Source organism: Aegilops tauschii, chromosome 3, assembly GCF_002575655.3.
Source record: "Aegilops tauschii subsp. strangulata cultivar AL8/78 chromosome 3, Aet v6.0, whole genome shotgun sequence".
Lineage (NCBI taxonomy): Eukaryota > Viridiplantae > Streptophyta > Magnoliopsida > Poales > Poaceae > Aegilops > Aegilops tauschii.
Window position 1 is genome coordinate 5,269,715 of NC_053037.3, and position 27,464 is coordinate 5,297,178.

Sequence of the window (27,464 nt, forward strand, 5' to 3'; positions counted from 1 at the left end):
AGCAGCACTGGCCATGGCCCAGCACCGCGTCACTCCGTTGGGCAGGCGTGCATGGGCGCTGGCGTGAATGACGGCGACACGAGCACGAGGTCCAGCATGTTCGGGCCGCCGGAGAGCAACGACATGTTCCGACCGCTCGACCCGGTGATGCTCTACACGGACCAGTCGCCCTCTCTGAGGATGTACTACGTCCAGCCGCAGCCGTGGGACGTGGTGGAGCTCCATGCCCCGCCACCCTCGCTCTGCACCTCGCCGGCATCGTGCCTCCAACTCCAAGGCTCCAAGGGCCGCACTCGTCAGAGCCAGCCCGCCGTGGCTCAGCTGGTTCACACAGGTGAGCGCATGCAGGGTGCTTGACAAAATGTCGAGGCCGCTGCAGAGCATGCGGAGCCATGGAGAGGACGCCTACGGCCATTGTGCGCGTGTGCTCGGGATCCTCGGAGCTCTTGGATACGGCGACGTTGAAGAGGCTAGAGCTCCACCTTATGTGTGCGCCAGACATGGCCGAATCCTGCTCCTTCTGCATGTGCAGACGACGCCGGAGCTCACCGGACGGACATTGGGCTGGGCCTGCGCGGGAGCGGGCGCACGCGGCGTGCAGCGCGCCATGTGGCGCGACTAGGGAGCACGCGGGCGGGGCAAACAGGATCTCGCCGAGCTCGAGCCCATGGCGGCCATTGTGGCCGGTGGCGACGACGAGATCAGTGAAGAGGCTGGAGGCGTGGGTTGGGACGCGGAAGAAGGGGCAAGGGATACACTGCTACCGGTGGCAACGGCGGCGGCTGCATGGCGACGGCAAGCTCCACTTCGCTGGACGCTGCTAATGGCACGGTTGTTAGTTTGTTAGAAGAGAAGATGAGAGGAGGGTGAAAGCAGAAAGACAAGGCCAAGGGTATTGGTGTCTCAAATTTAACATAATGGCATATAGAGAAGAATGGAAGAGTTGTAATGGCATTTTTCCAATGTGCAGAATTGTAATGGCGTTTTTCCAACTCATGAAAGTTGTAGTGGCATATGTCCAATTAACCCTAATTATACTGGTTATATATGTCCAGTTAATCCTAATTATACCGGACCCTAATAAACCTAATAAACAGGTTATTGGAGATATTAATCAGAGAAAGCATGACAGATCTGGAGCCATCGTTAACGAGATCAAAGCGCGAGCTGCACCATTTACTTGTATCTTTACTTTTGAAGGTCATGCTTCTAATTTTGAAGCACATAGTTTAGCTAATTTTTTCCTTACTTTAGCTCCAGGGCATCATGTGTGGTCTCCCAGGCGCATGATGTAGTTTCCATCCCACATTCTGTGGATTTTGCCCATGAAATCAGGCTTTTACCCCTAAAAAAACCTGTTGCTGCTTCTTCCTATAACACCGTCATAATACCGTACATCGGTCACTTACGCGTCGGCACACGCTGCAGTCTCCCCTACATATCTGTGCTATTATATTGGCATAGGTAATGATGTGAAATCTTGCACATCCTTAGTATGAATGTGTATGTGTGTTTCTGTCGACGACGAGGTGCCCACGGTCAGTGGCGGAGCTACGGCAAGGCCGAATTGGCCGTGGCCCGCCCAGCCCATGCGATGTTCCTGCAGTATATACATATTTTTGGCCAATGAAACACAACCCTTAGAGCAATTTCCTACAGCCGGCCCGCCCAGATTTCTGGGCCAAGCTCCGCCACTGCGTACGGTGTTGACGGGAAGACACATACACATGTATACTAAGGATGTGCAAGATTTCACAGCATTATACTTTCGCACGTGGCGTACAGAAAAAAGACAAATTCGTATTTTTAAACAGGCCCTTTAATTTTGTTGTTGGGTTGGGTTTTTTTTTTACAGCCTACAAATCACAACATTTAAAAACGAAATTTTACATGTTTGTGCGGAACACATATATGTTTCCGGATTTTTTTTAACTTCTTAATATGCTTTTCGATTTTTTTTAATATACTGTCCTCCCTGGAGCTCGGTCACCAGCAAAAATCTGCTGAACATATAAATATCCGGATCACAAGCAACTCATTTTGGCATCAAGCCCTCGAGCAGGTACCGCGCCGAATCTGAGGTTGTCACGAGTGCCAGGCCGCACTAGCCCAAGGGAAAAAATGTCTACTCTTCCAAGATGATATTTTGTCAAAAAACATGTTTTATATGATAACACCTATGCAAGATCTGATCATAATTTTTATCGTGTTTGCCATCAAACAAAAGCACTATGCAGAGGTCATCCCTTCTTTCCTTTTCTTGAAGACGCACATATATAATTCCAAAGGGACTAACAAGCAAACAAGTCTGCAAGAATGATTTCATACCCCGTCTACATGCAGGATGACTCAAAGTCTAATTATAACTTACCTTATACACAATATTCGACACAACTGATGTGATGTGATTTTGATTTATGCCTTTCACACAAAAAGTAATTAGCACGAAATGGTGCTCTGGCCTACACTCTACAGCAAAGACCTACAGCAAATGTTGACTTTACAAGTCTGTGGATGAATATGACTGCACAAGGTCGAGTTGTTGTTCCCCAGAAGTACTTACAGATAAGCATTGAAATCAAGAGGTGTGTGGAGTACGTACGCTCTTTCCATGCCGACCAGGGAACCGAGACAGCGAGCCTTCAGCCTGAAAAATGCCACCGGAGCTCGGGCTACAGGGAGCTTGTTTTCGAAATTCAATTTTCCAGAGTGCAAAACATTTCGATTTTTTTTTTGTGAACACACATACACATGTATGAGTAACGGCACGAATTAAAACACGTGAAGTGCGTAATTGGAACTTGGAGAAACAAGAAGTGTTGTGGTAATGCTGTTCCTCCTCCTCCTCCACCAAAAAAGTTAGGGTTTGTGTCTCATGCGGACCCTCATCTGGACGCAATCAAGGAGTTATGGTGAGTGAGACTTGGCTCCATATGGTTGACGGCATATCATAGCTACTCCAATCAACAAGGCCTCGAGCTGCTTCCAGGCCGCTGTCAACTGCTGTCAGCTTCAGCAATCAGCATGCCGCCAACCCAAAGAGTTGCCTCATTCTCCGTAACTAAAGAGTTGAGATACATTAACAAGCAGCAACAAAAAAAAAGGGCCCTGAGATATACAAGGGAAAAAATGTCTACTCTCCCAAGATGATATTTTGTCAAAAAGCATGCATGTTTTATATGATAACACCTATGCACGCAAAAAAAAACAAAAAAATCGTGTTTGTCTATTTCCTACAGCCAAAAAAATAAATCAAACAACGCATTATAAATATGTAATTCCTGTTTTTATTCTTGGAGACGTACAGATATAATTTGAAAGGGACCAACAAGCAAACAAGTCTGCAAGAATGTTAGGCTGTTTTATGCTGACCGTTGAATGATTCAACAGACAGATCCTGTCCCTGTCTGCTATCCCCTACCACTCTTCCAGCCTGTTAGGTGTAAGTTTGTCACAGCCACAGGAGCCCTATCCCAAGTTTGCGTTGAGACTCTTATTCAAGTTAACGGGTGGAATCACAAATCATAACACGAAGGAACAAATGGCTCTCCACCTCCGGCCTCTCCTCCTTCTCCTCTTCCCTATTGCTACCATCACGGCGAGTACATTCCATGGCTCCATTGCCGGTGGTACCACGATCAATCGAACCGTTATCGGTCGTGCCACGAGCTATCGCCCAATATCGCCTGGTACAGCTGCTAGGCCCTTGCCTGCACCCCCGGCCAAGGTAACACCTACGACCCCAAGTGCTCAGCCTGCACCCCCGCCCAAGGTAATACCTACGGCCCCGAGTGCTCTGCCTGCACCTATTGGGACAACAAGCATGAAAGTGAAATCCTCCTCTGTAAGAAGAGTTGTTGCAATTTTAGCTCCTGTAGTTGGCTTCATTTTGCTTAGCATATTGTTCCTCGGCACCAATTTTATACGTAAACGAAGAACACAACGACAATATGAGATGGAGATGGAGGAAGAGTTTGGGGAGCTACAAGGAACACCAATGAGGTTCACATTTCAGCAGCTAAAAGCAGCAACCGAGCAATTCGCAGACAAGCTCGGGGAAGGAGGATTTGGGTCTGTTTTCAAGGGTCAATTTGGTGATGAAAGGATTGCAGTAAAACGTTTGGATCGAGCGGGTCAGGGCAAAACGGAATTTTCTGCAGAGGTTCAGACAATTGGCAGCATTCATCATATTAATCTGGTGAGATTGATTGGTTTCTGTGCAGAGAAATCGCATAGGCTCTTGGTATATGAGTACATGCCAAAAGGATCCCTGGATAGATGGATCTATCATCGACATGACAATGATTCACCTCCCCTGAATTGGAGCACGCGGTACAAGATTATCACTCACATAGCAAAGGGTCTCGCTTATCTTCATGAGGAGTGCATAAAAAAGATTGCCCATTTGGATGTCAAACCACAAAACATCCTCTTAGATGATAACTTCAATGCTAAACTTTCTGATTTTGGACTATGCAAGCTCATTGACAGGGATATGAGCCAAGTGTTTACCAGAATGAGGGGCACACCTGGATATTTAGCTCCCGAATGGTTGACATCACAGATCACGGAAAAGGCCGATGTCTATAGCTTTGGTGTTGTGGTCATGGAAGTCATCAGCGGAAGAAAGAACCTCGACAATTCTCGATCCGAAGAGAGCATCCATCTCATCACCCAATTGGAGGAAAAGGTGAAGACTAATCGGTTGGTAGAATTGATTGACAATAAGAGTAACGATATGCTAGCACACAAGCAGGATGGAATTGAGATGATGAAGCTCGCAATGTGGTGTTTGCAGATTGATTGCAAAAGAAGGCCTAAAATGTCCGAGGTAGTCAAGGTCTTGGAAGGTGCCATGAATGCGGAGAGCAACATTGATCATAACTTCGTTGCAACAAGTCAAGTGTATTTCGGCGCTGCTGGAAATGTGGTCTCATCGGTTCCACCTCTAGCTTCACATGTATCAGGTCCCAGGTGAAATGACAAAATGTTGACAAGATAGACAATTAGATTACAAGCAGGACATGAGATTTTATTATGTAAAGCAAATGACAAGTCTGTTTGTATCATCTCAAATTATTATAATCTGAAGCCCCTTGTCTTGACTTAATTTTACCTGCAATGTATTTCAATATTGCAAACCTTCTTGTTATACAGCAGCTGGACTGAATTTAGTCATTAGAATGTTCAATTTTTTCATGTAATGCAAGTCTGTTTTCAGATCAACTAATGCACGTATTTTTCTAGTCATTGTAGTTAAAACTAACAGCATGCTCCAAAATGCTCCTAAGCTCCAACAATATTTGGAAGTACCAACTAGTCAAAATCACGTGCTTTTAAGTTCTCGCAATCTCCAGTGTCTTTTCATTTCATATCAGGTTGTGATGTGCTTAGTAATATGTATCGTATAAGGCAGTTGATTTATAAGTCAATTAAAATTTTGATACTAATAAAGTGTCTCAAGTTTGGATAGCTGACAGTGTCTCAAGTTTGTACATGGAAGTCATTCCTGCACTTTGCTGCTCATCGATCTCTGCTACTATGACCATGAGAATGCCCCCTATTTACCAGGCTGTATGGCCAATTTCGCGAGAATTTGAATATTCATAAAACCAGTCGGAAGTTGCTGCATAGCACTCGTGTGACTCCATGGTGCAATGGATTAGCTGAATTCCTCGGAAAGCTGTTTGTCGATCTCCAGGGGAGCTCATCAGTTCCACCTCTGGCCTCACACCGTGTATAAGGCCCAAGGTAAAATGAGACAATCCTGACATAGAAGGTAGGCAATTAGATTATGAGCAGGACATGAGATTTTCTGATGCAAAGCAAATGACATGTCTGTTGTATCTTCTCAAATTATTACAATCTGAGGCCCAACTTTATCTGAAAAATAGTTCAACATTGCAAACCTTGTTGTTCTACAGCGGCTGGACTGAATTTGTTCATTAGAATGTTCAGTTTCTCCATGTTATGCGGCTCTGTTGTTAGAAATTCAGCGGCATGTATTTGAAATCAGCGGCATGTTCCAAAATGCTCCTAGGCTCCAAAACAGCGGAGAAATGGACATAATGAAAGAAATTTTTGGGACTAACTACTATAACACGCATCAGTTAGAAACTACAAACACTTTTTGAAGTCATGTAATGCTCCCTGTTACTTGGCAGCTCATCTCTGTTACTGTACATGATTTTGGGACTAACTGATACAGATTCATTAGAAACCACGCATTGTACATGACATCATCATGCATACTTGGCAGCTCATTTCTGCTACCGTAGCGAACATTCAGAAGAAAGTAAAAGGAGGAAGGTTCAGCTTTCCCCGATGCGGCGGGGGCGGCGGAGGGGGTCAACAATAGCAGCAGTAGTAGCGGCTGTAGCCTGCCATTAGGACTGGGGAGCTGGGCAAAATCGCCACCGCCGGGAAGTGTGACGGGCGACAGAGGAAGGGGACGGATGGGCCCTGTTGATTTTTTCTCTCTAGTCGATCCAGGCCACGAACGTTCAGACTTACGCGTCAACATGGGCCATGTTATTGGGCCAGTTGAAGACGCCTTCTTGGCTGGATTGCTTCACTATTCCTTGAGGCGGTAGCAGCGGCGCAGCTTGTTCTGGTCTCTGAATCAGGTTCCAACTGCAATGTTTTGATGTGTTGACATGGCAATATATTTTACAGATCCCTAGTATTATTAACTGTCATATGGTTCAAGCTAGGGATTAAATTTGCAACACCAACCTCCTGCCATATGGCCTTGTGAAGCTCTGCACAAGCATGCATGAGGAACTACGGGACATGGCTCTGCACAAGCATGCATGAGGAACTACGGGACAAGCATGCATGAGGAACTACGGGACATGGCTCTGCACAAGCATGCATGAGGAACTACGGGACATGCTTGTGCAGAGCTTCACAAGGCCAGAGACAGCATGTTATCCGGATTCTGGAACAGCAGAGCGTCTTGTAGACATATGATGACAATAATTTTTCAGAGACAAGAACTGGTTAGGTTAATTTGTCCAACACTAATGAGATAGAAAAAAAAACCTCAGCTGACAATATTGCTCTATTTCCTCAGAAGCGGAAAATACGGCTGAAACCTATCGTGAATCATCACAAGAAAAAAAGTATAAAATGCTACGAATATGGGATTTTGCTGCTCCTTTTCACCACTACAGGTAACTAACAATGTTGGCAGTTGGTTGGGCAAATTATTTGTTTTTTCAGTGGCCGTTTGAGGATTTTGGTGCATTTTCAGTCCAAAGATTTAAGACTTTTTGAGCTTGCCAAGCCGTGTGCTCTGTCTGGAGCTACAAGAAACAATGGATGAATGGAAGGAACAGACCTGCAAAGTAGTAGTTGGAAGGTGTGCAGGAGGTACCTGCCGTTCCTGTGGCCCTTAAGACGATCGACACACAGCTCAGCCGCGAACTCTTCTTACAACACCGTAATTTCCAGAGGATTTCTTACAGTTTGCAAGTCCTTTGGTGTGAGAGTAACCTGAGACAATTTCAGAAAGGTATGCAGGTATTTTGACGAAAAAGGGTTTCCCCGCTTTATATTATATAAAGCAATGACCACAGAACAAAGTAAAGGTAGCAAGGTTCCGTTGACCGGATCAGACACAACCAACACACAAGTACAAGAAACAAAGGTCTTGCTGGGGAGCAGCACAACAATCCCCAAAATCAAGCAACAAAAGCTAATCCGACTCCGGAGGGGGAAGAGGGAGCGGCGGCTGAAGCGGTGGAGCAAGTCTGGATGCGGAGGCGCGGAGGTCGGTGATCATCCGGTCGATGGAGAGACGGTCTTGGTGCTTGCTAAGCGGCCTTCAAAACTGTAGAAAGCCACACAGTTTGTAAATGACGTCAGTCACATGATGTGGAATGATCTGCTCAATCACCAATTCATTACGGACATTCCATAATGTCCACACCAGCAACCCAACCAAAACTCAGAGGGAGGGACGCGCTGCACTAGGAAAGGTAAGAACCTCCGCAAACATATCCGGGAGGTCAGCATGGCACCAACTGCCGCCCATAATCTCGCGCATGCAACTCTATAAAAATCTTGCAGAGGGGCATGTAGTTTTAAAATATATTCGTAACTTTTAAAAAAATGGTCAAGTATTTTTTAAAAAGAGTTCATGTATTTTAAAAAATGTTCCGTACTTTAGAAAAATGTTCATGTAATTAAAATAGGAATTCAACGCATTTAAAAAAAATTTCATGTATTTTTATAAATATTTATATATTGAGAAAAATGTGTTTTAAAAAATGTGCACATATTATTAAAAATGTTTATCTAAAAGAAGTGATCACATATTTAAAAAAATATTCATATAATTTAAGAAGTGTTCATGCCTTTTCAAATAATTTTTAAAATTGTTTGCTCAATTCTATAATTGTTTGCTTATTTTCAAAAAATACTTATGTATTTGTTTGAAAAGAAACAGAAAAAGAAGAAGAAGAGAAAAGGAAAAGAACAAGAGAAACGAAAAAGATATGAAAACCGAAAAAAAATATTGGAAAAGAAACAAAAAGGAAAAAAAATCGCTCTTGGACATGCAGCCCGTGCTTGTTATATCTCACAATAGGTTTTGCACCAGCACAGGCATCTGGCATGACCGGGCAAGTGATTACAGCATCGATGAACTTTAAATGGCAGGCTCTCTACGCTCTGCAAAGGATTTGCCCTCCCAAATAACCATACTTGTGCATGTACATATCAAATGCGCATGAACAATTTCCAGTGGAGCCTGTAAATACTTGACTAACCTTGTAGAGAAAAATATCAGCATCTACAACACTAAAGTTATATGTTATGAAAATTAATTTCATCATGCATCTAATAATATTGATTTCATAGTGTGAATGTTGATATATTTGGGTCGCACTAGGTACTTGCCTGGTCCCTTTGGTGTACCCGCAATAAGCTAGTCATCGAACGAGTTATTCCGTCTCGTGTGACTGACGTGATCTACAAAATGTGTGGCTTCTTACAGCTCTGGAGACCGCTTAGCAAGCGGAGCGACGGAGGCGTCATCGACAACATCATGGCGGGTCTTCATGCCTTGGCGGCAACTTTTGCTCCTCCTCCACCGCCACCCCCACCTCCTCCCGAGCCGGATTAGTTTCTTTCTTAGCTTTATTTGGGGCTTGTCTGCTGTGCCCCCAGCATGACTCTATGACTTGATTGTACTTGGTACCGATGCGTTGGATGCTTGGTGGTTTGCTTTATAATATAAAGCGGGGGGAAACCCTTTTTCTCGAATGTTGATATATTTTCCTACAAAGCCAGTCAAACTTCATAAAGTTTGGCTTTGATCAAATCTTATATGCAAACAACAACAAAAAATGACTTGTGGCCATGACGTACGTACATGGTTTTCCTTGTTCTTAAGTTTTTTTGGTGCCCTCAACTCCAAATCTTAATACCTTCACTTTAGAAGGCTTGGCATACATAGCTCAAGAGACATTTTGCACCCCATAGTAAGTTGACCACTCAAGATATCCAGGCCTGCAGCTGCCGGCGATCTGACTGTCGCATCAAAAACGTACAGCAAATCAGGAATTAACAAAGGCTATGTCCTCTAGCTAGCAGTACAAGTAAGTTATATGCCCAGTGGTAGCCGGCTTGATATATAGTGGAGGACGGCAGATGACCGTTGAACATTTCCAGCACGCTCGCAAATCTTTAGAGAACTACACACTGATCCAGTTTTATCGACCATTTCCTCCAAGCTAGGTCCTATTAGTAATTTATTCCTCAAGAAAGAAGCTATCACACACAATAAAGGGAATTTATTCAGGTCAGGTTCAACTAGCAATGCGAGCAAACCGCACAACACAAATGGCAGCCACGGCTACCTCTGTAGTAACTCGCCTCCTCCTCTTCCGCCTCCTCCTGCCAGTCGTAAGCACTACCACCGCCGTCACGTTCAACATCACCAACCGATGTTCCTACACCGTGTGGCCGGCGGCTATGCTACTGGACGATGACAACTGGCCAGTGGGCGGCGGCGGCATGCGGCTGGACCAAGGGAAGACATGGACCCTCAACATGGCTGATGACATCAGTAGCGGGGACATCTGGGCACGAACAGGCTGCTCATTCGACAGCAAAGGCAACGGGTCGTGCCAGACAGGTGACTGCGGCGGCCTGCTCGCCTGCAAGAACCGTGGTGAGCCGCCCTTCACAACTGCTGATTTTGCGCTCAACCAGCATGGCAGCAACACTTTCTTCGATATCTCACTCCGCAACGGCTTCAACGTACCCATGGAGTTCCTGCCAGTGCCGGACAAGGGGCAAGGACTAGGGTGCAGCAAGGGGCCACGCTGCGTGGCCGACATCACGTCGCAGTGTCCAAGCAAGCTCAAGGCGCCGGGAGGCTGCAGCAGCTCATGTCAAGTGTTTAACAATCAGGTGCACTGCTGCACCGGATCCCACTGTGAACCCACCAAATACTCGGCCTTCTTTGTGCGGATGTGCCCGCAAGCATTAAGCTTCTCCAACCATGCTCCCAAAGAAACCGACTTCAGTTGCCCGACAGGAGTCAACTACCAGGTAGTCTTCTGCCCCCCGATCAATCTAGCATCTTCGCCGGCTCCAAGTCCTCCTAATTCAACTGCTATTGGGCCATCAAGCACAGGACCCTCATCCAAAAAAGTAGACACAGTTGTTTCAATTGCAATTACAGGGTCTGTAGTCAGTTTCATTTTAACTACCGCATTCATCCTTTTCGTCGTACATCGAAGACTGACACGACGATGCCATGAGATGGAGGAAGAGGAGGCAGAGTTCGGTAAGCTGCAAGGAACACCGATGAGGTTCACGTTTCAACAGTTAGATGTGGCAACCGAGCAATTCAAAGACAAGCTTGGGGAAGGAGGATTTGGGTCTGTTTACAAGGGACGGCTAGGTGAGGAAAGGATTGCGGTAAAACGTTTGGATCGAGCTGGACAGGGAAAGAGCGAATTCTTGGCAGAGGTTCAGACAATCGGCAGCATTCATCATATCAATCTGGTGAGGCTGTTTGGTTTCTGCGCTGAGAAATCCCATAAGCTCTTGGTTTATGAGTATATGCCAAAAGGATCATTGGACAAGTGGATCTACTGTAGACATGACAATACTGCTCCTCCACTAGAATGGAAGGTACGATGCAAGATTATTACTAACATAGCTAAGGGTCTCGCTTATCTTCATGAGGAGTGCATGCAGAGAATTGCTCATTTGGATGTCAAACCACAAAATATTCTCATAGATGACGACTTCAATGCTAAAATTTCTGATTTTGGTTTGTGCAAGCTCATAGATAGGGACATGAGCCAAGTGGTTACTAGAATGAGAGGCACACCTGGATATTTAGCCCCTGAATGGTTGACATCACATATCACGGAGAAGGCCGATGTCTATAGTTTCGGCGTGGTGGTCATGGAAATCGTCAGTGGAAGAAAGAACCTTGACACTTGCCGGTCCGAAGAGAGCATCCATCTTATTACTCTATTGGAAGAAAAGGTGAAGAACGGTCACTTGGTAGATTTGATTGACAAGAACAGTAATGACATGCAAGCACACGAGCAGGATGTAATCCAGATGATGAAGCTAGCAATGTGGTGCTTGCAGATCGATTGCAAAAGAAGGCCTAAAATGTCCGAGGTAGTGAAGGTCTTGGAAGGTACCATGGATGCAGAGAGCAGTATAGATCACAACTTTGTTGCAACACACCAAGCGAATTTTGGCATTGCTGGAAATGTGAACTCCTCGGCTCCACCTGTAGCCTCACATCTATCAGGCCCCAGGTGAAATGGGACAATCCTGACAAGACAGGCAATTAGATTATGAGCAGTACAGGAGATTTTCTTATGTAAAGCAAATGATATGTTCATTGTATACTTGTGTAACTTGTCATATTACTACAATCTGACGCCCCTTGTGTCGAGTTAATTTTACCTGCAAAATACTTGTAGTTGTACAGCAGCTGGACTGAATTTATTCATTGGAATGTTCGGTTTCTCTATGTAATGCAGGTCTGTTTGTAGATCAACTAATGTAGGAGTTCTGTTTCTAGTCATTGTGTTAGGAATTAACAGCATGTTCTAAAATGCTAGAAACAGCTGAAGTGAATTTGTTCACTAGAATGTTGAGTTTATCAATGTAATGCAAGTCTGTTTTTAGATCGATGAAGGCAGGGACTTTACTAGTCATTGCATTTGGAATTAGAGCATGTTTCAAAAATGCTCCTAGGCCCCAACAAAGCAGAGAAAATGGACAGAACGAAAGAAAATATCTGGACTAACTAACACGGATCAGTTAGGAACCACAAGCTCTTTTAGTATAAGTTCTCCCAGTTGGATTGTGCTTATATTACATGATCTGCTCACTCGCCGCAGGGCCTTCGGACCGTGCCTTGGGCCCGGCTAGATGTCTCGTGTGTGTTATTTTGGACTTATTGAGTTGTGCCGGCATGTGGCGGCATTTTGCACAAACCATCCTAGAAGGTCCTCTCTTCTAAATTTTTGGCTCTCCTCTTTGCACAAAACCTACATGGATACCATCTAGCCATCAATCTGACTAAGCCGGCCATCTCATTCCCGTGATTCTCTCGCACGATCCAGTTGCCGCCATCCTACGTTTGTGTTCCGCAAATCTCGCTCTCCGACGCGGTGGCCCCTGACCCCCTCTCCATGCGGAGGCGGCTTCCTTCCCTGAAGAGCGATGCGCCAACAGAGTACGCTGGAGGGCGGCACTCGCAGCAAGCAGCAGGCATGTTCCGGCCTCAGTCCTCCTCCTACCACAACGCGGAAGTCTCGATGACTACATCCCCACCTCCTTTGTTATATTTGTGTCGAATATTTGTACGTGTGGGATTACATGGACATGGAGTTGTAATTGATGTGGACAGGTACAATTCATGTTGGAGTCGGACAAATTGCATCTTAGGCCTCCTATATAATGAGGGTGCACCACAAGTTATAGCCCATGATAACTTGATAGCAATAGGTACGCAGGGGAGCTGCCGGCATGTGTCGTTGCCCGGGAGGCCGGTGTTGCGGCATCTTTGGGAGAAGCGCATGTAGTCATTGCCTCAGGGATGTACCCGATCTCGGTAAACCTCGTTAACAAATATCGTGCCTTGTTGTCGTCTCATCGCTCGAAGGTATAACTCAATTTTTAACACCGGCAATATATAAACAGAACCACATAGGTTGTGAAATGTAAGGAGCACTCGTGAAATCTGTATAATTAGCTACCTCATAATGGTGAATTTACTAGGTATAAGAAGAAGAACGTTGATGGCCTAGAATTTTTCTCATATAAATTCATCCCTTGTCATGTTAACTTACAAAATTATGCCAAAAAGAGCACAGTCTTACAGTAAAAGTGATCTCGAGTATTACATCTTAAATTGATGAAGCCCGAGACAAGAAATTCTATTTATTTCCATGTGTTACAGTACTAGTCACCTGCAGAAGGGGCCATGAACAAATGACAAAATCACTAATATTCCAAAAAGTATGTATCTGACGTAATTGTTTTATGGAGTTAGGATACCGAGATAAAAGAATGGATAAAGAATATAACTAGCTTTGAGGTTTCAAACATGCCAAGTGAGTTATAAATTTATTGTTTGATGTGGTATCCTTGAAGACAAAAGGCGGCTTAGATGATAACACTATTAAGTTCTTCCATCTAGCAAAGGGATGATAATTAAGTTTTCTTACCAGGACTTGCTTACCATGTTCATGTTGATAGTGAACATATTATACTTATGATATAAAAAAGGATGAGCAATCACCTGATGGATAAAAACTCTTGAAAAGATATAAGCCATAGACGTCCTCGGTTGTATAAAGTCTCTTGGATTGCATCGACTTGAGTTGAACCATGTATACATTCTCATCCACAGACAAAAAAATTGTATTGGTATCCTCACTATAGCACAATATAGTTTTCATTATAGGTAACTCAAGCTGGGGAGGGAGGCCAAGAATGGTGTGCATTTGAATGGTTTTCCACGGCACCCATGTGCCAACACCACGACAGTTCATGTTTCTCTGCCACATTTGAAAATGCGGGTAAGACAAGATTGCAAAGCCAATAGCGCCATCCTCAGCCAGGATGATCTGACGCTCGCGGACTTCCTCTGTACCAGGAGGCACACTCATCACAGCTAGACTTTGCTCTTCCAAATCAAACTCGATTATGGTATCACCCGTGGACAGCCAGTAAAGGGTCCTGCCAACAAGCAACCCAGGACAACGGGACGTCGTCACTGGAAAAGGCCAACCGTCGAGATGAGATTGCCCCATGCACCAGTCTCCGAGAAGTAAACACAGGCGATCTTTTCCTCATCATAGGCGGACACCAAGACCACCTTAAAGGGGCCCGAATGACAGGCGCCGTGCACGTGGCCAGGGTCGCCGGCAGCGCACATCACCGTACCCATGAAACAGCCCCTGTCGAACTCCGTCGGGATGGGCACGCGCTGCTGCTCGCCGGTGATGGGGGCGCACACGACGAGCTCCAAGCTTTCACGGTCTACGATAAGGACGCGACCGTGGCTGCATCCGAGCATGGTGCAGTGTCCGAAGTCGATGCTCAGAGGGACGCTGTCTGGAGGGTCCAGGATTGGGTGGAACACGACCACCTCGTAATGCTCCGGGTAGTCTTTTACAGAGAAACCGAGGATGGGCGGCCCCTCCTTTCGGTGGTGGTCGACGAAGCTGGAGAGGAATCCGGGGTCGGTGACGAGGCTCTGCCACCGCTTGCAGACTGCGCAGGCGCGAGGGAGGGAGGACGGCAGCGGCGAGAGACGGAGGAGGATCTCCCGGAGCAGATCCTCGTCTTCGAGCGCCATCGAGCTGCCGCGGTGGCTAGTCGTTTCAATCGGCACCCTCTTTGTCACGGAGAGCCCGCGGCAGGCCGACGGAGCACGGCGAGCTGAAACGGCGTACGTGCAAAGCTAGCTAGCAGCCTCCACGTAGGTGAACCTCGCTAGCTGCTCTAACCGATTCACAGGATCGACTCTTCTCGGTGGAACTCTTACGGCGCAAATAAACTGGTCGGAACGAACGCGATTTGATGGCCACGGGCTCGTGTCGAGCCTGTTGTTTCTTTTTGTATTGCTTTGGCCGGTTGTGATACAAGCAGCACCCTGAGGTGCTTTTATACACGTCCACGAGGGGCTACGAAGACAGACTAGGACTAGAAATCCTAATACTATTCCTAATCCTAGGTGTACTGAAGCAACGTGGTTAACTTCTACTCCCATGGTGGTTTCGGTTTCGTGTTCAATCTTTTCCTTTGGGGAATTAATTCACACCTGGACTCTTTTCCAAAGAAGTTAGGAGCATCACCATCACGTGTGCTTACTGTTTACTCAACTTTATATACACCTGTATGTACAGCAGGTATATACAGTATGTGTTTATTAACTTTGCCACACGTAGAGCCACCAGTTTGGCTTGTAAAATTACCACTCCTTTGTAGTTTAGAAAATAAAAAGGTTTTGGGATTCCGATAAGGGTACCCTTCTGATAATAGAGATGGCAGTAGGAAGAACGAACGTCGATACGAATATGGTGAACTTGATGATTGCGTGACAGTGAGTGAGGTAGTAGAGATACTAGAAGATGAGGTTGATGGCTTGCAAATGCTTTCGAGGCTAGTTTCGTATGACAGAACCTCTGGGGTGGCACCGACACCGGGTTAGGGGGTATATAGGGGAAGAGAGGGGTGGTAGGAAGCGCCGGTGGCCAGATTAATTCCCTGATTAATGGCAGGTGCAGCGAGGCAGGTGGCGTGCAGCAGGCGACTCGACCCCGTGTGGGAGTCCATACCGGCAGGGGACTCGGAGCCATGTGGGTCGCATTCTCTTCCAACGAAGAATGATGAGTCCTCTGGCTTATATGAACCATAACAAATAACTGGACAACAGCAGCAAGAAGTCTTCTCACCATCAAACAAATTTCTACCATGCTAATTTTGTCGTTCATGAAAGCATCAAATTATTTGTAGACTGGAACCAAAACTGAAATGTTAAAATTTCGTTTGGATCGACAAGATTACATGCCAATTATTTCTTTTTGAAAAATTGCAACACTTATATTTCCCTTATCTGGTATATTCTGGGTTACTTCCTTCGGCCCTGTATTTTTCCCATTAATCTCAAGGCATCAAAAAAAAGAGCATGGGTAGATCATGATCACAATCGATCTATGGTGATGAACATGCTTGTGAAAAACTAAAACAGTTTAATTCTCACAAACTATATTCAAGTGATATTCTTACTTGCTGAACGATTTCAGCACATTATTAAATCAAAAAATGAAACATTCATCCCAATGCACCGTGCCGCGCTTTAGCTCCATCACATCCAGCAGCAATGCCTATGCCTAGAAGCATAAAATTTAATTAATGAGAATGCCGACGAAAAGAGAAATGGATAAGAGAAGACAATAGTAGTTGGTAACATAGTTGAGCTTAGAAATATCACTTGAGCAAAATATCTCATTTCCATCTAAATGTTACATAGTGTTGGTGCAACAGAGGTGTTGATATTGACCTAAGATTAATAACTAGATCAAAATAAGATAAAAGTACTAGATAGAAAATATAACTAGCTTTGAGGTAACAAACATGCCAATTGAGTTACCGATTTGTCATTTGATATGGTATCTTGGAAGAGTGAAGACATCTATACTGGATGATAGTTACTAAATAGTACCACTATATGTCTGTTTGTATATAATTAGATTTAAGTTGTTATTAAATAGTATAGTAGCATAACGTTAATATTTGGGCAATCAAGTGTAAGATGTAACCAGATCATACACATATAATATAAGGCCTAAGGATGAACAATCACCTGGAGGACGGAAACTCTTAGAAGGATAATAGCGACAGCTTGCATAATTGGTGACTCCATCAAGTTTCTTGCATTGCATTGACTTAAGTTGAACCATATAGACTCCCCCGCGCATATGTAGAACTATTGCTTCAGTATCCTCATCATACCCAATCAATCGCGTCTTATTTATCTTAACCTGAGGAGAGATCCCAAGAATTGCAGCATTGCGCAACAACCAAGTGGTAACACCTTGATAATTGACCTTCATGTGCCACATTTGAATGCTATATTCAGTTAACACGAAAAGACCAACATGACCATCCTCTGCTTTGATGATCCGATGTTTGTGGGGTTCATTAAGACCAGGCCCCTCGATCATGGCAAGCGTCCCTCTATCCAAATCAAATTGAAGTATGTCATCTTTCATGGGCAACAAGTAAATGGCACTACCAGTTAGGGTCCCATGATTATGAGTATAAAAACTCGCACGTGGAGCCGATGTAGAGACGTAACTACCCCATATACCAGTCTCTGAGGAGTAAACGCATGCAATGAATGTTGTCAGTTTTGTACATGGAATCATGGACATCAGTGCCACCTTGTATGAGCTGGACTGGCAGCTACCGTGCATGCGGTCAGGCGCTGTGGCGGCACAAAGCACCACCCCGTCGAGGTGGCCATGGGTCCACTGGAATTCTGCCGGAATCGGCACGCGGTGTTGCTCACCTGTAATGGGTTCGCACACAACAAGCTCTGTCCGCCGCCTGTCTTTGACGAGGACACGGCCGTGACGGCAGTCGAGCACACGGTAATGACGGCGCTTGCTGCAGTGTCCAAGGTCAAAACGCTCCAAAGGGGTGCCCTCCGTGGGGTCTAGGATGGGGGTGAACACAATCTCCTTGTCGCTGCACACGAGGGCGCCAAGGAGGGGCGGCTCCAAGCGGCGGCGGAGGAACCTGGGGTCGGCGACGAGGCCTCGCCAGCGCTTGCAAACTGCGGAGACGCGCCGGAGAGAGGACCGCTGCGGTGGGAGACGGAGAAGGATATCCTCCAGGAGATCATCGTTGTCCAGCGGGGAGGCAGGCGCGGCCGGCGCGCTACTGGTGATGGTAATTTCGTCGCTCATCTCGATTGGGGATCGAGAGTTCGAGACGACAGAGAAGACAGGGAAGTAAAAGACAAAAGCAAAGCAACAGCGAATTATTTCCCAGGTCGTGCGCGTGCGTGCATCCTTTGAAGCAGCCTCGTAAACCCTTCCATCCCCAAATAAGTGACAGACAAATCTGATTTTACGTGGGCACCACGGAATTCTTTTGTAGTTGGAACCCTTCCATCCTTTGCTTTGTTTCCTTGGCCTGTCGGAGGCCAATCCTCGTACGGCCGATACATTATATCTACCTAGTCGTCCATGCCGTTGCTTCTTCGATACCCAATCTACGTCCCGCCGCCATGACCGAGAGCGACGGCGCCGACTTGACCCCCTGCGTCGACCGAAGCTGGCCGGCCTCCCCGCTGGACAATGATGATCTCCTCGGTGAGATCCTCCTGCTCCTCCCGCCTCTGCCGTCCTCGCTCTACCGCGCCTCCGCCGTCTGCCAGCATTGGCGACGCCTCACCACGGATCCTCAGTTCCTCTGCCGTTTCCGCACCCTCCATCGGAAAGATGGGCCGCCCGTCCTCGGTGCCTTCCTGAGCCGCGGCGACAGGGTCGTGTTCAGGTCGTCAATCTTGGATCCTCCCGACCGCATACCTCCCAAGCGCTTCGACTTGGAACGTTGCAACCACCACAGCAACGTTGTGCTTGATTGTCGCCATGGCCATGTCCTCGTCTACAACACCCTGCCCCCGCGGCAAGACATCATTGTGTGCGACCCCATCACAGGCGACCAGCGCCGCTTGCCCGTTCCGCCTGAGTTCAAGAAATTTTATCCAGTCAACGGGGCGGTATTCTGCGCCGACGACGCCCATGACCATGTGCATGGCAGTTGTCACTCCAGCCCCTTCAAGGTAGCCTTGATGTCCAAGTACGTACGTGATAATCATTCACCTACCGCATGTGTTTACTCCTCAGACACTGGCACATGGGGTAAACTCATCTCAGCAACAAAACCATATGTGGGTGATTGTGCTTATATTCATGGGACCCTTATTGGTAATGTCCTTTATTGGGTGTCCATGAGGGACATCATACTTCAGTTTAATTTGAACCAGCAGAGCCTATCTATGATTGAGGGGCCTCCCGGTTTGGATGAACGATGCAGAGATCAGATCGTCAAGGCAGAGGATGGCGGTGTTGGCCTTGCTCAATTATCTAAATATAGCATTCAAATGTGGCAGATGAAGGTCAATTGTGAAGGTGTTCCCATGTGGTTGTTCTGGAAGATCGTGGACATGCATAACATTCTTGGGATCTCTCCTCATGTTAAGAGAAATAGAGGGCGACTCCTGGGGTACGATGAGGATTCTAACGTGATATTTTTATATATGCATGGTAGTGTCTACATGGTTAAACTCAAGTCAATGCAATTCAATAAGCTTTATGAAGGAGCTTATCACATAAACTATCATCCTTTCAAGAGCTTCTGTGCGCCAGGTGAGATTGCTCATCCTTAATTAGTCCTTATATTCTAGGAGTATAATCTAGTTTGTGTTTTAATATGGACATGATTCCTCATATACTTCTATTCTGGCTCATAAATGTTCAATAACAAGTTAAACTTAGTTACAACTTGTACCTTTGCCAGCTATAAGGACCTGTATAGATATTTTTAATATACTATCATTCGATATACTTTATCCTTCTACTCGTATTTTGGTCAAATTTTGGCCATAAATTTGACATGTAAAATACAAATTATATGAAGCAAAACTAATATGATTAGAAATTTCTTTTGAATACGAATCTGAAACATATTTTTTGTGGTATATCAGTATATTTTTATACTAGTCCAATATATGTTCAAAGGTTGACAAAAATATGAGGGGGGCAATAAACCCAGACATACTTGCCTTCACTATTCTTAGATATCAAATGAAATTTCTAGTGACTAACTCAGTTGGCTTGTTTGGATCCTCAAATATGGTTATATTCTTTTATCCCGTATTTTAATATTAATGATCTTAACTCCATCTCAGAAACCTTTGTTCAATCAATATAGTTGTAAATGGTAACTAGTAGAACATTTGGAGGGCACCGAAATAAATCGAATCGAATATATCATTCGGCATGAGCAGTTAGCTATCTTACAGACCAACAACCAACAAAAAGAATATTTGAAACGGAATAGCCAAGATTAGTGCTTTTACTAGAATTAATTAGTTTTGCCATGTTTTAGTTTTGTCTGCTTGGCATGGCAATGCATGAATGTACATAAGAAAAAATTAGGCCATCTATTTATTTTTCTTATCAACTTCGCTTTGAGATATACTAGTAGCTACTCCTTTCATGATATTCCTTGTATTGTAGAACAAATGTGGTTTTGGTATCTATTGCTAATATCAAGTCTGGATTATATAACACTTATAAATATTAAGTGACAAGAGTGAGTTATCTCGTTAAAGTTATAATTGCCTTCGACTATGTAACCGGCTTACTGCTGCCTTTGACTTACCCGTTTGCCTTTTCCTCAACACTAACATTAATTGACTTCTTATACTTCTAGGCACAACCATTGCTGGTGGATGAATTTCGGAGATGAAGTGTTGCACGATGCATTTGGATGACTGTTTGGTTTGATTTGCTAATGTAATTAAATGGTTCAACAAATAATAATATCATTTGAATACAGTTTGTGATATTTGGAACACTTGTACTTTTGAATAGTAAATGTCTGTCTGCCAACATATGTAGCAACATTACATGGACCCACACACTATTCCCAATTTGGTATTGTGGGATCACACGTCTGAGTAACACGAACATCAACTAAGTTATGGTAATGCAATGATAAAATGTCTGATTTTTATCATAATTTATATGGAGACCGCATAGTCTTGATAGGCGACGACTCCAGCCCACCGGAGATGACACGCCGGTGCAGCCCTCCATACAATAGGGAAGAGCTCCAGAAGATAAACCTGAGAAGATTGCAAACATTTTGAGAAGATAAACTATTGAATAAAACCAAATGGAAATAAATTCCAAAGAAATAAAGAAAAAATCAAGGAGCAAAATCCGGTCTGTGACATATCACATACATGTATCTGTTAGTTGCATACATGTTGTACACGGGAGGAGATTAGGACTAAATGAAATATTACGATGACCTGATCATAACTCCTAACAGAACCAAACTATATTGCATGGGTGACTCAAGATGCTCATCGTGTGCTTCAGCACTCTTTACGAGCAATCAAAGTGAAAGAAGTTGTCGGGTCGAATATTTTGGTGGCATTTTCACAGCACCTACGTACATAGGTTGATCAGGGTCAGTCCTGAGATTTCGGGGCCCAAGGCGAAGCTACAACCTGGAGGCCTTTAATATAAACGTCAAAATAGTTACTCCCTCCGTTCCTAAATATAGGTCTTTTCAGATATTCCAATATGGACTATATACGGAGCAAAATGAGTGAATCTACACTCTAAACTATGTCTATATACATCTGTATGTAGTTCATATTGAAATCTCTACAAAGACTTATATTTAGGAATGGAGGGAGTACCAATGTATATATGTATACATAAAATCTTGCTAATAAACACTTTGAAGTTCACCTAGGATAATATTCATATCAAATTTAGAAATGTTCTTTGTAATTATGTCATCACGGTGGCCAGTGGACGTGGCACGGTTTTCTCTCTTTTGCATACAGTTGGGGGTGGGGGCTTAGTTTTTCTTTGTTGGGGCGGGAGGCGGGGCCGCGGGGGGCATCCCTCCTTCAGTACCATGCCTGAGGTTGATCTCATCTCTTTCGTCCTCCTAATTAAGGATTATCCATGACTTTACCTTTTGGAGTTTAGCCTATAAGCCAAAATAATAATACTACCTGTTTATGAGCTTTTGACAGTTTGGGTTTTTGCTTGCTAGCCAACCTGGCGAACGCCACGAGGCAGCTTTCAGCTGCAAGATAAATGACCACTAATCATCATGACCTAAGAGGATTGAGAGGAAATCAGACGGTCAAAAACATCAAAATGAATATCTGACGCCTACAAACGCTAATGACCTGAGATGGCAGCTTGGGTTTTTTTTTTCTTTTAAACTTCCCTCCTCCTCCTTGCAATCTTCATGTGCCTATTGAGGTGCATCTCCTGAAACGACCTGTACAACTGGACGAGAGAGAAAGTACCTTTTTATGAGCATTTGGCTTTGGCATTTTGCTTGCTAGCCAACCTTGTGAACGACGGACAAACGTGCCGGCCGGCCAGCTTTTCACCCACAAGATAAACCACCCACGAGGTGCGCTGTGAGTTGTGAGCATTGAGAGCAAGCACACTAATCCATCGGTGAGATCCGATGGACGACGCCAAGCCACGGCACCTCGGCGGCTCGCTGCCCGTGCCCAACGTGCAGGACCTCGCCGCCCGGCGTGACGAGCTCACGCTCACGCCCACCCTCCTCGACCGCGTCCCGACGCCCCTGCCTGCGAAAGAGCAGGAGCAGATCCCCGTGGTCGACCTCGGCCGGCTCCTCGACCTCGCCGGCGGACGGGAGGAGGAGGCCGCCAGGCTGCGGTGGGCCTGCGAGAACTGGGGCTTCTTTTTTTAGAACGAAGGCTCCAGAAGAGCCCGGCTTTGAATTAACAAAGCCATCAACCGGCCAGGATCACAGACTCAAAACCAACACAAGAAAGCGAAAAAAAAACGACAAGATACAGAGGCGCTGGGCAACAGCACACAAGCCTCACACACACCCAGCTAAAGGATCGAACAAGGAGACACGCAGCTCGGGGATGTGTAGGTCCTCAATCGCATACAAATCACCAGGGAGAAGGAGAATGTCAGCACAGGAGCAGCATTACGGACGGCGAGGAAGGGCACGCCGTCGCCAAATCACCAGCGGCCCCAGATTGCCATGTCCTCCCAGCTCCACTGTCAAAGAAGACCCCTGTCTCCTCGCCTGGCTCGAAGGCGCCGAACCGTTGACAGTGTAGCAGTTCACCCTAGAACCTGGGAGGAAAGACACCGGCAGGCTGCATTTGGAAAGGAACCTAGCTCACCCGACTAGCCATGAAATGATCTCAAGGAGCAGAGCACCACCCAACACCCACGGACTGGACACGGATGAGGAAGAGCTGCCGGAACGGAACGGACGGAGGAGCAGTAGCATAGTGTCCCTGTAGGCGTTGAGCCGCAGACGAACTCGCCGCCGACAAAGGAGACCAGCTACTGCCGCCGCTGCACACCCACCACATCGCCGCGGAGCCCACTGCCCACCTAGCTCCCAAAAACGGCGCCTTCAGGAAGGACGCGACGCCGAGGGCGCCGCCGCCGCCCAACAGAGTTGAGGTTTTCACCCGGGAGACTAGAGGGATGGGGGGCGACGGATCTGACCTGAACGGCGCCTCCAGGGAGGGGAACGGCGCCATGAGCGTCGCCGCCGCCAAGACTGACGAGGCCGGCCTGGAATTTCTCCCGGTCTACGAATCCTCGCCACCACCACCCCCACGACGCAAGATCCGGCGGCCCGCAAAGGAGCCGGGCAGATCTGGCCGGGGCGGAGCGCTCGAAACAGGGGGGCAGGGGCGGCCAGATCTGGCGCCACCGCGAGCCACCAGGGCTCCCGTCCACCGGGGCACCCGCCATCCACACGGCCAGGAACGCCGGCCCACGCCCGCGCCACCGCCTGCCGCCGGGCCGGTGACGCCTCTCCGACCAGGGCCGCCGCCCTAGGGAACACGGCCCCCCGCAGCAGAGGCAGGGGCGCCAGGGCCCCGCCGCCACCTTCCTCGGCGACACCCCGGGCTTGCCCGGCGGCGGCCTCAGGCGGCGGCGAGGAGGAGGGGAGAAGAAAGGGGAGGCGGCGGAGCTAGGGTTTGGGGCCCCCGAGTCGCCCTAGCAGGGGCGACGCGAGGGGAGGGGCTTTTCTCATATCACCGGGAACTGGGGCTTCTTCCAGGTGGTGAACCACGGGACACCCGAGGAGACCGTGGAGGAGATGAAGAGGAACGTCATGGGATTCTTCGCGCTCCCGCTGGCGGAGAAGGCGGCCCTCGCGCAGGAGCCCGGAGAGATCGAGGGGTATGGCCAGGCGTTCGTCGTCTCGGAGGAGCAGACGCTGGACTGGGCCGACATGTTCTTCCTCCTCACGCAGCCGCCCAGCTACCGCGACCTCCGCCTCTGGCCGTCCAACCCTCCCACGTCCAAGTAAGTAAGTCGATGGAGTAATAATCAACTCACAGCAGAGAAAAATCAAACGGGATTGTTAAATCTCAGTGGACTTAACAAAGTCTCAGTTGATGCTATATCCGTTGGATCTTCATGTAAAATTTTCTTTCATTGTTTCTTTTTTATTTTATATATTCTTGTCATTTGATTGAGACTTCATTAAGTCTTAGTCGACTGAGATCTAGTCACATCCAAAATAAAATCATTGTCGATCCTGTGTCGGCAAATACCGCTATGTGATGACTGATGAGCATGAGCTCCGCTTGGTTTGTTTGCCGTGGCAGGAATTGCTTGGAGAACTACTCTGCGGAGGTGCAAAGGGTGGCAGGCGAGCTGCTGCGAGCCATGGCGGAGAACCTGGGCGCGAGGGACCACTCGGACATGACGAGGCTCGCCGCATCGCAGGCGGTGAGGATGAACTACTGCCCGCCTTGCCCGGAGGCGCACGTGGACAGGTTGCTGGGCTTGTCGCCGCACTCGGACGCCGTCGCGCTGACGCTGCTGCTGCAGGTCAGCCCGGTCCCCGGGCTGCAGATAAGGAGGAATGGCGGCTGGGTCCCGGTGATGCCGCTCCCCGGCGCCCTCGTCGTCAACGTCGGCGACGTGGTCGAGGTGCTGACCAACGGGAAGTACAAGAGCGTCGAGCACAGGGCGGTGGTGAATGCACGCGAGCAGCGGATGTCCACCGCGGCGTTCCACGGTGCGAAGTTCGGTGGCACGTACGGACCACTGAAAGAGGTCGTCAAAGAAGAGGAGGCCCGGTACAGGAGTGTCAGCGTCGAGGAGTACACCAAGCTCATGCTCTCCAGCAAGCTCGACGGCAAGAACATCATAATAGTCCCAAAGGTCAACGAACTAAAAACAGAAGAAAGTTTAGCTAAGCTATCAGTAGCCACATTAGCTTCTCTGAAACAATAACCGTAGTCAATATTGGCGAAATCCATAGCGAGTTGAATACATTCTACTATTACTATCACATCAGGACCCATATAATCATGTGCTCGTGTAACAGCCTTCACCACAAATATGCTATCTGATTCAATGTATAGCTTATTGCATCCAGTTCTCCCTACTAGATATAAGCCATTCCGAATAGCGGTCAACTCTGCTGATTCTGCACTGCGAACATGGGGTAGAACCCAAGGTCCTACCGAAATAAAATTGTCTTTATGGTATCTCGCCACCGCTCCACTAGAGTCTCTGTTAACAAGGATGAGTATTAAGTTTTGATGTTTCCTATTTCAGGCAACTAAATTTGTTTTCCGATCAGTTGATTATATGGACGTCGATTCCGGCGCTTTGTGATTCGTGCATGGCAATGCTGGGCTTTAGTCCATTTCATCTTCCTGGTCTCTTCTATTTTTCAGTGTTGGTGTTTTATTGTATGAAGACTGATTTCTATTGCTATGTTGTAAGACTAAATGCTAAGATGGAACATTAACTTTGGTTTGAAATCAAGGGCTTGCCCCTGCGTAACTTTCATGCTCTTCGAAATCTCAGCTCACAAATTAAGTGATACTGTGACAGGTATATCAACATACACTTGAGTTCAAACCCATCTTTGTAATCCTCTGACCATTACCAACCCGAGCCCCGCTTGTATACGTTTGTACAAGACCTTTGCCAAATTGTACTCACTTTCTATGTACGATGGGTCGCTAGCCCAAATATATACGTTTTTTTAGGGAAGCCCAAACATATACATACGCTCGAGGAGTAGCGTACGTCCACTCCCGCTGGCTATAGGCTTCCTCATCCTGGGCTTGGCCCATTTACATTTTTCTTTCCATTCTTTATGCTTATAAAATATTGCGCCAACTGGAAACCTACAGGTTTAGTTCCGACCGCAGTTACCAGCTGGGAGAGATAACTGGTTGTGAATAGTTCTACTTCTTCATCTTCTTGTTGTGTACCTTTCCGGTTCAAGTTCTGCAAGGTTTTTCTGGGAAATTTTTCTTTTCGTTTTTTCAAGCACGGTTTTCGCTCGGTTTTTCTCTTTCTATTTTCCTTTTTCGTTTTATTTTCATTTTTCCTTTTAATTTTTTAATTTTTCACGAATTTTCTTTTCAACTTGTGAAGTTTCAAAGAATTCATGATTTTTTTCTCAAGACTGCATTTTAAAAAAAATTGCAAACTTTTCACAAACTCGTCAAATTTTTAAATTTTAGCTCGTAAACACTTTCCAAAGTTGTACTATTTTCCAAATCCAGGAACCATTTCCAAATTCATGATCTTTGTAAAAATTTAACTCTTCAAATTTTATAAGTCGCGAACCATTTCCAAATTCATGATCTTTGTAAAAATTTAACTCTTCAAATTTTATAAGTCGCGAACTTTTAACTGTGAACTTTTTCAAATTGATGAATTTGTTTCAAAACAAACGGGCGAAGCGAGCGTGCGAAACTGGCGAGCAGACGAGCGAGCTGGCCCAATTTAGGCTGCGCCCGCGCGAGCGCCAACTTCCTAACCGGAGCTTAAAGCGCTGACTAGGAGCTCCCAAAATAGACAGCACCTTGCACAGGAATTTGTTGGAAATTCTAAAAAAGATCGCCTTTCAAAATTTTCTCATAATATTACAAATATTTATATTTCAAAAAATTACAGAAATTAAAAAAAGGATTGTTTTTTAAATTCCAAACAAATTTTAAAAGCATGAACATTATTTGCATCTCCCAAAAAATTTGTTAGTTTTCGACAAAGTTTGGAAAAAGGAACATTTTTTTTATTTTCTGAACGAATTTTGAAAAGAGGGACTTTTTTCAATCAATGAACTTTCTTTTAATACGCGAGTGCTTTGGCCCGGCCCAATAGAAGCCCGAGGGGAGCGATGTCGTCGCCTAGTTGGGCAAAGGCCTAAGATTTCTATCTACTTTTTCGGTTAATTCATTTTTCTCCTTTTCAAACTTTATTATTCTTTTCGAACCCCGTTAAAAGATTGAAATATGATTTGCAATACCAAACTAATAGTTTTAAGTTCTTTTTGCATTCGAACATTTATTTATTACTGCTTTGAATTTTGTTCCTTTGTACTTATTAGTTATGTTAAATACTTCAAATAATATTTTTATGAACATGTTTAAACTATGATTTTAAATACTTTTTCGTTCAAACCTGGTATGCTCGCATAGGTTGGTTCATTTCAAGAATGTCCAAAAAAATATCATGTTTAACGTAGGGTGTCCGAGTAGGCCGTATGCTCTGTCTAAGAGCACATTGTTTCTCGACATGTGTCACCCTAATTTTTGTCATTGGCTTGTAGGACGAATTCAAGGCACCATGCCAATTTGT

General features: G+C 45.9%; 6 protein-coding genes across 6 annotated transcripts; 4 read left to right on the forward strand and 2 right to left on the reverse strand.

Moving 5' to 3' along the window:
- Positions 1-3,452: 3,452 nt before the first annotated feature.
- LOC109738491 (G-type lectin S-receptor-like serine/threonine-protein kinase SD2-5) lies at positions 3,453-5,110 on the forward strand. Its single transcript, XM_040402030.3, has 2 exons — positions 3,453-4,690; positions 4,799-5,110. Exons 1-2 carry the CDS (start codon positions 3,542-3,544, stop codon positions 4,976-4,978), a joined length of 1,329 nt encoding a protein of 442 aa, XP_040257964.2. The 5' UTR covers positions 3,453-3,541; the 3' UTR covers positions 4,979-5,110.
- A 4,715-nt stretch (positions 5,111-9,825) lies between these two features.
- Positions 9,826-11,802, forward strand: LOC109738485 (PR5-like receptor kinase). The gene has a single exon (XM_073495836.1). The coding sequence runs from the start codon at positions 9,826-9,828 to the stop codon at positions 11,800-11,802; it is 1,977 nt and encodes a 658-aa protein (XP_073351937.1).
- Positions 11,803-14,269: 2,467 nt separating this feature from the next.
- On the reverse strand, positions 14,270-14,857 carry LOC109738490 (uncharacterized). The gene has a single exon (XM_020297583.1). The coding sequence runs from the start codon at positions 14,855-14,857 to the stop codon at positions 14,270-14,272; it is 588 nt and encodes a 195-aa protein (XP_020153172.1).
- A 1,403-nt stretch (positions 14,858-16,260) lies between these two features.
- Positions 16,261-17,975, reverse strand: LOC109738489 (uncharacterized). The gene is made up of 3 exons (XM_020297582.1): positions 17,375-17,975; positions 17,046-17,269; positions 16,261-16,293 (listed from the first exon to the last, which is right to left on the reverse strand). The coding sequence occupies exons 1-3, from the start codon at positions 17,973-17,975 to the stop codon at positions 16,261-16,263; spliced, it is 858 nt and encodes a 285-aa protein (XP_020153171.1).
- A 323-nt stretch (positions 17,976-18,298) lies between these two features.
- On the forward strand, positions 18,299-20,547 carry LOC109738488 (uncharacterized). Its single transcript, XM_020297581.4, has 2 exons — positions 18,299-18,856; positions 20,512-20,547. The coding sequence occupies exons 1-2, from the start codon at positions 18,299-18,301 to the stop codon at positions 20,545-20,547; spliced, it is 594 nt and encodes a 197-aa protein (XP_020153170.4).
- A 1,492-nt stretch (positions 20,548-22,039) lies between these two features.
- On the forward strand, positions 22,040-25,094 carry LOC109738487 (S-norcoclaurine synthase 1-like). The gene is made up of 3 exons (XM_073511425.1): positions 22,040-22,535; positions 23,889-24,155; positions 24,461-25,094. Exons 1-3 carry the CDS (start codon positions 22,306-22,308, stop codon positions 25,092-25,094), a joined length of 1,131 nt encoding a protein of 376 aa, XP_073367526.1. The 5' UTR covers positions 22,040-22,305.
- The last annotated feature ends 2,370 nt before the right edge of the window (positions 25,095-27,464 follow it).

What these genes read in the sequence shown, in the direction of transcription:
- LOC109738489 (XM_020297582.1), bottom strand. Translation starts at nt 17,975, where the DNA reads ATGAGCGACGAAATTACCATCACCAGTAGCGCGCCGGCCGCGCCTGCC. An exon ending in CGTTTACTCCTCAGAGACTG is followed by an intron (nt 17,270 to 17,374) that starts GTATATGGGGTA and finishes TGCCCATGAAAG; the next exon opens with ATGACATACTTCAATTTGAT. An exon ending in TTCTTGGGATCTCTCCTCAG is followed by an intron (nt 16,294 to 17,045) that starts GTTAAGATAAAT and finishes GAAATCGTTCAG; the next exon opens with CAAGTAAGAATATCACTTGA.
- LOC109738491 (XM_040402030.3), top strand. Translation starts at nt 3,542, where the DNA reads ATGGCTCTCCACCTCCGGCCTCTCCTCCTTCTCCTCTTCCCTATTGCT. An exon ending in TCACCCAATTGGAGGAAAAG is followed by an intron (nt 4,691 to 4,798) that starts GTGAAGACTAAT and finishes TGGTGTTTGCAG; the next exon opens with ATTGATTGCAAAAGAAGGCC.
- LOC109738490 (XM_020297583.1), bottom strand. Translation starts at nt 14,857, where the DNA reads ATGGCGCTCGAAGACGAGGATCTGCTCCGGGAGATCCTCCTCCGTCTC.
- LOC109738485 (XM_073495836.1), top strand. Translation starts at nt 9,826, where the DNA reads ATGCGAGCAAACCGCACAACACAAATGGCAGCCACGGCTACCTCTGTA.
- LOC109738487 (XM_073511425.1), top strand. Translation starts at nt 22,306, where the DNA reads ATGGACGACGCCAAGCCACGGCACCTCGGCGGCTCGCTGCCCGTGCCC. An exon ending in AGGCTGCGGTGGGCCTGCGA is followed by an intron (nt 22,536 to 23,888) that starts GAACTGGGGCTT and finishes TCATATCACCGG; the next exon opens with GAACTGGGGCTTCTTCCAGG. An exon ending in TCCAACCCTCCCACGTCCAA is followed by an intron (nt 24,156 to 24,460) that starts GTAAGTAAGTCG and finishes TTGCCGTGGCAG; the next exon opens with GAATTGCTTGGAGAACTACT.
- LOC109738488 (XM_020297581.4), top strand. Translation starts at nt 18,299, where the DNA reads ATGACCGAGAGCGACGGCGCCGACTTGACCCCCTGCGTCGACCGAAGC. An exon ending in GTCACTCCAGCCCCTTCAAG is followed by an intron (nt 18,857 to 20,511) that starts GTAGCCTTGATG and finishes TTATACTTCTAG; the next exon opens with GCACAACCATTGCTGGTGGA.